This window comes from Thalassophryne amazonica, chromosome 8 (assembly GCF_902500255.1).
Source record: "Thalassophryne amazonica chromosome 8, fThaAma1.1, whole genome shotgun sequence".
Classification (NCBI taxonomy): Eukaryota; Metazoa; Chordata; class Actinopteri; order Batrachoidiformes; family Batrachoididae; genus Thalassophryne; species Thalassophryne amazonica.
In genome coordinates this window covers 83,590,722-83,600,307 of record NC_047110.1, presented here as the reverse complement: position 1 = coordinate 83,600,307, position 9,586 = coordinate 83,590,722, and the positions used below count along the sequence as shown (strand labels likewise).

The window sequence follows — 9,586 nt, the reverse complement described above, 5'->3', positions numbered from 1 at the left end:
TGGTTAGTGTGCTAAATTTCAGTGCACAAGGTTCCCGGTTCAAATTCCACCGTTACCAGTTTCTCCATGTAGTGTGGAGTTGTGTCAGGAAGGGCATCCGGTGTAAAAACGTGTGCCAATTCTTGATGCAACTCCACATCGAATCTGCTGTGGTGACTCCGAGTGAAAACAAGGGAGCAACTGAAGGGACTTACTTTGCAGAATGTGTCTAAATAACCCAATAAGATAATTTGGTTACATTCTGATTATGTGCAACTGATTTACATATTTACATCATGTAAATCCAACACACCTTCTTTTTTCAGTTGATAGCGTAATAAAAAAAAGAAGTCAAAACTAGCCTCATTTTCTTATACTAAATTGCATTGCATGAAATGAGAGAAAGGAGGCCATTTTCAGCACAATAATGTACCTAAACCTTTAGCAAATTTATGTAAAATCCTTTTCAAAGGGTGCCAAATGATGTCAGTTGTCTCGTATGCTGCATCACTCAGAGGAGGATTAATTAAAAAGGGATTAAATGTTGCAGATGTGACATCTTAGGCTTAAGGCTTAGGTGTTAGGCTTAAAACTTTCCTTTTTGCTAAAGCTTATAGTTAGGGCTGGATCAGGTGACCCTGAACCATCCCTTAGTTATGCTGCTATAGACGTAGACTGCTGGGGGGTTCCCATGATGCACTGTTTCTTTCTCTTTTTGCTCTGTATGCACCACTCTGCATTTAATCATTAGTGATCGATCTCTGCTCCCCTCCACAGCATGTCTTTTTCCTGGTTCTCTCCCTCAGCCCCAACCAGTCCCAGCAGAAGACTGCCCCTCCCTGAGCCTGGTTCTGCTGGAGGTTTCTTCCTGTTAAAAGGGAGTTTTTCCTTCCCACTGTAGCCAAGTGCTTGCTCACAGGGGGTCGTTTTGACCGTTGGGGTTTTACATAATTATTGTATGGCCTTGCCTTACAATATAAAGCACCTTGGGGCAACTGTTTGTTGTGATTTGGCGCTATATTAAAAAAAAATTGATTGATTGATTGATGTCCATGTCTGACAGAATGTGTGGTGGCGAGTGGTGTGTCAGTATAACGGTATTTTTACGGCACAATGAGAGTGAGCGCTGCACCACAGGAGCTCACAAAATGTTTGACACATCCTAAGGTGGCGGCTTCGAACAGACTGCAAAACCACAGTTAGACTGCAACTATATTTATCACAAAAAATAAAGAAGGAAAAAGTGAATGTCGGAATGTTACAATGCACATTAAATTACTAGATCATCCTTTCTGAAACATGTTGGTATTTACAACATAATTAGAACTTGTACAATGAATATATTACACCTATTATTTTAAGGCTGAACATCTGCAGTTTAAATACAACAGCTGTGGCAACTGCACTATAAAAACTGATGAGTTAAATCAACTCAAAGGGTTTGAGGAAAGTGAGCACCTTAAACCATTTGTTTACTTCTTGCAAGTAATTCAGCATTAAAAAATATTTTTACAGGTTGTACAGTGTGACAGCTGTGCAATTAAAAAAAGAAATCTGAATGGACATGTTAAGGCTTAGAAGTGCAACTAAACAGTGGAAGATATCTCCGTATGGAAGCCTGTTTCTGCCACAAAAAGAAACCTGACAATGATAGACTGATGTGGAAAAATTTTTACAAAGCTGATGTTATAACTAATTTCATACTTTGAAAAGTCTAAACAATTTTTATCCTAATATTTTACAATTACAAGAGTAGGTTAAAATTTTAACTTTATATTTCATAGTTTTGACTTAGAAAGTCTGCATTTTGAAATTTTCACAATATAATTATGTCTTGGAAAGCTAAAACTTTGATTTTTGGTGTCATAACTTTAAGGTTAAAATGTTCAGTTCAGTCCAGTTTAGATATGTATATGGCGCCAGATCATAAGCCATCTCCTAGGTCAAAATTTTGACTTTCGAATTTCCTAATTATGCTTTGGAGAATCAAAAATTTGACTTTTTTCATAATCATGACTTAAAATGCCAAAAGAATCTGAATTTTATCTCAACTATTTAAAAATAATTTTTTTAATATCTCATAATTATGACTTGGAAAGTCAAACTTTTGACTTTATTTCATAATTATGATGGGAAAAGTTTAAATTTCAGTTTTTCTATCTCACAATTAAACTTGGTGAGTCAAAATTTTGATTTAGTATCTCAATTATGACATCACAATTTTATTTAATATCACATTATTAGTATTATTACATTGACTTTGGAAATGTACATTTTGACTTTTGTTTCTCAGATGTATAACTAGAAAAGTCAACTTTTATATATTATGTCTTGAAAATTAAAAATTTTGTCAATCTCATGATTACAATTTAAAAAGTCAAAACAATTACAAATCACATTTATGAGAAGATGCTGCAACTTTTACTATCATCTCGTAATTAGAAATGTTTACTTTTTCTCTTGCAATTATGACAAAGAATGTTGAAATTTGTACATTTTAATGTCATAATTTCAAAATGCTGTTTAATTCATTCAATCATTCATTTTCTGCTGCTTATCTGAGTTGGGGTTGTGGTGGTGGCAGCTCATCCTACACTTCCCTATCCTCTGCCAAGTCTTCTAACTGTTCCTGGGAAATGCTGAAGCGTTCCCAAGTGGGAGATTTAATTCCTCCAGCAGTTGGATGTTCCTGGGAGATGACCAGGGGGCATCCTCACCAGATGGCTGAGCCACCTCAGCTGGCTCCTTTCAGTGCCAATGAGTAGCCGCTTTTCTCCGAGTCCCTCCGGGACATTTAAGTCTCTCACCCTGTCCCTGAGTGTAACCCCAAATAGCTGACGGAGGGATCTCATTTCTGCTGCTTGTATGCGTAACCTTGTTCTTTCGATCATTACCACAAGCTCATGACCACAGGTGATGATAGAAGTGTATACTCAGCTCAGCACTTTCTTCACAACGGTCCGTTATAGCACCCACAAAACATCGGACGCAGCCCCAACCTGTCTATCGAGCTCACGCTCCATCTTACCCCCAGTCACAAACAAAACCCCGAGATACTTAACCTCCTCCACTTGGGGCACTTTAATGGTCCCCTGACCCAGAGTGGACAATCCACTCTTCTCCATAAGAGGACCATACTCTCAGATTTGGAGGTGCCGATCCTCATCCCAGTTGGAAGATAACCAAAGAGGACACCTATTTAATAGTTTTTCATATAATTATATGTGTGCATGATTTTTTTTTTTTTGGCAGAAACAGGCTTCCATAATTTTCTCTACCAGCCTATTTCTATTTATCCCTATTGGCGCACATAAGGAGACACCTTCAGACGGCCTAATTAATCATTCTTCTGGGTGAGGCATACAGTGAAAATCTTAGGGCGCTTATAAACATTAATTGTCATAAAGTAGGCAGCACATTCTATTCACAGGAGGTAGTTCAACGTGACAGTTCTGTGTCGTGCGCGTCACTGTGCCAAACGGGAGTCCGTCACCTGCTTGTGCGGCTGGCTGTACTTCGCTTTGCAGTGTAAAATATGTTTGTGTAACGTGTCTATCCTGTCCTGGAGGATGCCCGCGTGCTCGTCTGACAGAAATCCCAGTTCCACAGACAAAGGCTCGCTGCGTCCGTAGATCTCCAGCAGCTTTCTGCTGGCGTCTCTGCGCCTGTGCAGCTCCGCCACGCGCTGCGCGGTTCTTTTCCTGAACACGCACACGGAGCCCAGCACCGTGCTGTGATATTTCTCCCACATGTTCAACACCCGAAAGCCGTGCACCAGCCCGGCCTCGTTGTCTATGAACACCAGGTGGCCGCGCGCCGTCCTCAGCAGGTTGTTCGTGTCCCTCTCCATCACGCGCGAGTCCCACTGCAGGCTGAACAGATTGCTGACGAGTCTGTCGAAATTGGCCGTCAGGTAGTCGAAAAGGATCAGATCGCTCCACTGCACGAGCTCCAGCAGCTCCGCCGTCGTCTTGTTGCGCAGCTCGCGGAGCGCAGGACGCAGCCCGCCGCTCTCCTGCCGGAGCGGCGCAGGTGTGAGCGCGCCGGTCAGGTTGGACACCCACTCGGTGAGAGACACCACGGCTCGGCCCGTCCACTGCAAACTGTCCACTCGTGTCCTCACGGACGCCCACTGATCGCTGTCAGTGTCCACCTGGGACAGGACGAGAGGAGGCAGGTTGGTAATCCCCAGCAGAGCGGCCAGATAATAAGTCAAAGTTTCGCCCTGCACCTGATCCGCGTTGATCCCGTAACGCACGCACGCCTTGGTTCCGTCTGAAAAAGTGGCGAGCTGGTTCGATATCCTCCCGCATCCGGGCTCCAGTTTCACTATTCGAGACCTCCTGGCTTTCTCATGCCAGCTGCGTGCGTATTCCTCCGGGAATCCCACTGGGAGCAGCAGCTCCTCCAGCCAACCGCTCCAAAATACTCCATCCTCCACGGGGGAGCGCCCCCGCCGCGCCGACCCCTTCTTGTCCCCATTCTCATGGTAATCTGGATTTCCTGCGGAGGCGCTTTGATCCGTGAGGTTGTGCTCGTCGCGTCTGCTCCGCGTGCGCGGTTTTTGCGCCGCCGGGACAGCAAGCAGCGCTCGGAAAGTTTTACTGGAGAGGTCCACGGGGAGAAAAGAGCCCGTTGCGGACACGGAGAAGCTCCGTTTGTGGCGCTCCAAACGGCTCTCCAGCGCGCTCCACGCGTAGAAAACACTCGCCAGGGCGCACAGGAAGAGCAGAGCGAAGAAGTTTGCCGTAACGGCCCTCATGGTGAAGCAAACCTCCGTTTCTCTTTGCGCACCAACAGCAGCTTTTCACTGACGCACAGAACCGTTTCTGCCGCGCCGCGCTTGCACATCCTCCGAGGCGCGCAGTTCCTCACTGGCGGTTTGAGATGGAAGATGATCCACGGAGCGGTGCGGATCTCATCTCCAATCCTGTTTGGATGATTTATCACATCCCCTCTCCTGCGGAACGCCTGGCGTGTCCTCTGTCGGAACGCTCTTCCTTCGTCAACGCCTCCCTGGTTTTGTCCGGCGGGCGCGCTGTGTGCTTTGATTTGTGTGCTGTCGGCCAGCAGAGACATTAGGCTCTGAAACACGTGACTCCAGTCCCGAGATGGTGGGCGGATCGTGGGAAGGAGGGTTCAGAAAAGAGCGAAGCAAGTGTGCAGCGCTACAGTCTGTTTAAATGGGCTGCACAGAGAGAGAGAGAGAGAGAGAGAGAGAGAGAGAGAGAGAGAGAGAGAGAGAGAGAGAGAGAGAGATGGGTGATAATTGATACTTCATGCAAACTGTTTTAGAATTTAACAAACAAAATTGTATGAAAACACACAAGCCAAAGCAGAATAATGTGCATGTTTTGCATGCAATGTGCATACTCAAAATTCAAATTAGTAGGGGATACTGGGATCATTGTCACAGCAGTGACGACTCCAACGGGGATTGCATACACAGGAAATTTTGCAGAGTAAAATATACTCTGCCAGGATAATATTTGGTCCCAATCCAAATAGAGCTAAATATACTCTATCACAGTGCTTGTTGAAAAATGTGATTTGACAAGATAGCTGATTAATAGAGTGTATTTAACTCTATTTGGACTGGGACCAAATATTATCCTGGCAGAGTATATTTTACTCTCCAGAATGTACTGTGTACATGCCATATTGTATTTTGGTCACGCAGGGGGATTGTGGGAAATATATGTGCCTGCTGGGGATGCACAGACACGGCCGGAAAGTAAACTAAAGGCTCAGAATGCCGGGGATTACTTTTTGTGTCCCTGGATGCTTCAATAACCATCTCAGGGATAAATGTGAACTTCTATGTTTTTCCTAAGAATGAAACTCTTAGAAACAAGTAGATTCACAATATTGGAAGGGCTGGAAATAAGAGAAAGTTTGGTAAGTACAAGTCGACATCAACCCACTGAGTTTGCAGCAGCCAGAAAACTTACATGGCATACACACCAACGGTTTTTCCACTCAAACCACTTCCATCAAAACCACCAATGTAGTAATTTTGTCCACAACTTGCGGCAAAATCACGACCGCCATTTGACGTGTAACCTAGTAAATTTCTCAAACCATCTTTTTAGTTCTGCTACTGTTGCTGCCTCGATTGGTTAATTAATAACAACTCCAGGTACATCTTTTGGGTCCAAAATTGGCTTAAAAGTACTGCATCTCTTTTACATCCATAGATGCCGGCTGTAGGCATACAGACCATCCCACAATGCATTGCATAAGGGCTACTTCTGGACATGCGTACTGACACATGCAGTCCCCTTATTGGGGATGTGGTGGTGTTCAGGCTTGTTTTTACTTGTGCTCTGTTGCATATTTGGGTCATCAAAGGACGAGCGAACCAACAATCAACATTGTGTTTGTCTCTGCTACACACTGAAAAAAATCTGACTGGATGAATTTACTGCTGTTGTCAAGTGTTGGTTTAAACTTATCGCCTTGTCATGGTTGTGTTTGTGCCAACTAAATCTAAATTTGGCACACTGAGTGTCAGTGCTAGACTATTATCAGTATTATCACCACCATGAAACATCAGGTTATTCTGTAGTATTTTAACATTGTCGTCCAGCAAAGGCAAAAGAAATAATCAAAATTCAATTAAAATGTGATTATATGAGCGCTTAAAAAAAAAATCAGACAGCTTGAAAAGAAAATTATATACAGGAAATCTCACCTAAACCATCATTGTAAGAACCGGATATTATAAGCAGAAGTCCCAATGCTTTTGCATGGTTTTCCATGTAATAAACACCATACGAGGGCTGTCAATAAAGTATAGGTCCTTTTTATTTTTTCAAAAACTATATGGATTTCATTCATATATTTTTACGTCAGACATGCTTGAACCCTCGTGCGCATGCGTGAGTTTTTCCACGCCTGTTGGTAACGTCATTCGCCTGTGAGCACTCCTTGTGGGAGGAGTCGTCCAGCCCCTCGTCGGAATTCCTTTGTCTGAGAAGTTGCTGAGAGACTGGCGCTTTGTTTGATCAAAATTTTTTCTACACCTGTGAGACACATCGAAGTGGACACGGTTCGAAAAATTAAGCTGGTTTTCCGTGAAAATTTTAACAGCTGATGAGAGATTTTGAGGTGATACTGTCGCTTTAAGGACTTCCCATGGAGTGAGATGTTGCGCAGCACTCCCAGGCGCCGTCGTCAGCCTGTTTCAAGCTGAAAACCTCCACATTTCAGGCTCTATTGATCCAGGACGTCGTGAGAGAACAGAGAAGTTTCAGAAGAAGTCGGTTTCAGCATTTTATCTGGATATTCCACTGTTAAAGGAGATTATTTTAATGAAAGACGTGCGGATGGGTCCGCGCGTCGGGACGCAGCCGGCACGGTGCGGCGGCACAGGAAAAACACCTCCGTGTTGATAACCATTTGTAAAATCCAGGCGGCTTTTGATGGCTTTCAGTGGAGTGAGTATATGAGAAATTGTTTAACAGCTGGACATGTTCCAACTTGTCCTTAAGGCTTCCAACGGAGATGTTTTTCCTGTGGCGGAGCGTCGCGGCGGCTGCGAGCCGACGCTGCAATCCGCCCGCACATCTTTCATTAAAAAAATCTCCTTTAACAGTGGAATATCCGGATAAAATGCTGAAACCGACTTCTTCTGAAACTTCTTTGTTCTCTCACGACGTCCTGGATCAATAGAGCCTGAAATGTGGAGGTTTTCAGATTGAAACAGGCTGACGACGGCGCCTGGGACCGCTGCGCGACGTCTCGCTCCGTGGGAAGTCCTTAAAGCGACAGTATCACCTCAAAATCTCTCATCAGCCGTTAAAATTTTCACGGAAAACCAGCTGAATTTTTCGAACCGTGTCCACTTCGATGTGTCTCACAGGTTTAGAAAAAGTTTTGATCAAACAAAGCGCCAGTCTCTCAGCAACTTCTCAGACAAAGGAATTCCGACAAGGGGCTGGACGACTCCTCCCACAAGGAGTGCTCACAGGCGAATGACGTCACCGACAGGCGTGGAAAAACTCACGCATGCGCACGAGGGTTCAAGCATGTCTGACGTAAAAACATATGAATGAAATCCATATAGTTTTTGAAAAAAATAAAAAAGACCTATACTTTATTGACAGACCTCGTATATAACAGATTTTGTATAACAGCTTTTTGCTCACATTGGGCAAAACCTCCCATCCGATCGCAATGCATTTTCATTAAAAACCCTTTGCCTGTACCAGGCAGAGCAGTCAGGACGTGCCCAGTAACAGAGATATGAAATGACATTCAGCACTGACACTCGCCGATTTGAGGAAAGTAGGTACCATATTTCCTTGATTAAAAGCTGGGCTGTTAATTTTTTCAAACCATGCTCAGACATGGCACCTAAACAAGCCAGGCAGTAATTCAAGGCCGGTGATTATTAACAAAATGCTGCTTGTTGCCTACATTGTAATATGATGTTAAGTTTCACACATATTCCTGGGTGTGACTAACCAAACGGCTTTAGATCAGCGCCCTCTGTCTGGCTGCAAACCCTCCCCGGAGTCTGGCGCACACCTGCTAAATGACTGAGACCGCAAGGGCTATGATTTGTCACTTTTATGTTTTCACTCCTTCCTCTCCAGTCATATTTTAAAAGTTTTTGCAGTGCGACCACATGTTGATCATGTATCAAATGCATTTGGCAGAAAAGTCCACAAATATGACAAACTTCACAACAAGGAGTCAGACAAAGATGCTCAATTGACCCGTAATTCATGGAGGGAATTGTATGTACCATATCGGTGGTTTGGATGTTGATGATTGCATTAGGAAATGAAGCATGCTGAGGGACAAATTAATCCAGAAAAAGCAGATGTTCCTGTAGCAAATTGCATAAAGATGTGACTGAGAACTTTAAAAGGGTAACACACACCTCGGCGTCATTGCATAGCCACAGAGTTACATAGTTGCAGCACAAATCAGGCTTTAGGATTTTAAGATCCCTCCACAGCAGACTTAGAAAAAAGTATTTTGACCGTTTTATACATATAACGGATGTTGTCCGTTTTATACATATAATGGATTTTGATTACCACGGACAAAATTTGCTGGTCCATCTGAATCCATTATATGCAAGTTTTACTGTAATTAAATTATAATTAATCAATGAAAAATAAATAGAGAATTATATAAATTATACAAAAAACATCAGTCATTGTGAGAGGCAGAATTTTAAGTGGAGCCAAAGTTTGCCTTGAAAATGACAATCTAGAAGACGTGCAACAGGGCCTCCATGCAGATATGGTGCTTGAACAACAGAATACAGATAGATTTTCATGAAAGAGTGGTTGTATAATGTGGTGGATTGCAGTGATGTACAGCTGCTTCAGGCTTTTGCTTCATAAGCCTTGATACTTCCAAGTTCTAAGAGTTCCACGTGATGGTCAGTAACATCATCTAACAACATCTAACAGCCATAATCACATTTGCGTGTGTTAATGCTTTGGTTTATCCAACAAGTCAATAAGCAGGTTAGCATACACATTGCTAACACTTAGCAATGCTAACTGTTTCAAAGTCCCGTGTCCTTGGAGAGCTGTCCCACTGAGATCACAACCAAAGTTGTCCGCTGGAGTCACCTGCCACTGAT

At 43.5% G+C, this 9,586-nt stretch overlaps 1 protein-coding gene across 1 annotated transcript; it reads right to left on the bottom strand.

Annotated features, from left to right (window-relative positions):
- Positions 1–2,328: 2,328 nt before the first annotated feature.
- fjx1 (four-jointed box kinase 1) lies at positions 2,329–5,339 on the bottom strand. The gene has a single exon (XM_034176848.1). The coding sequence runs from the start codon at positions 4,739–4,741 to the stop codon at positions 3,446–3,448; it is 1,296 nt and encodes a 431-aa protein (XP_034032739.1). The 5' UTR covers positions 4,742–5,339; the 3' UTR covers positions 2,329–3,445.
- Between the last annotated feature and the right edge of the window lie 4,247 nt (positions 5,340–9,586).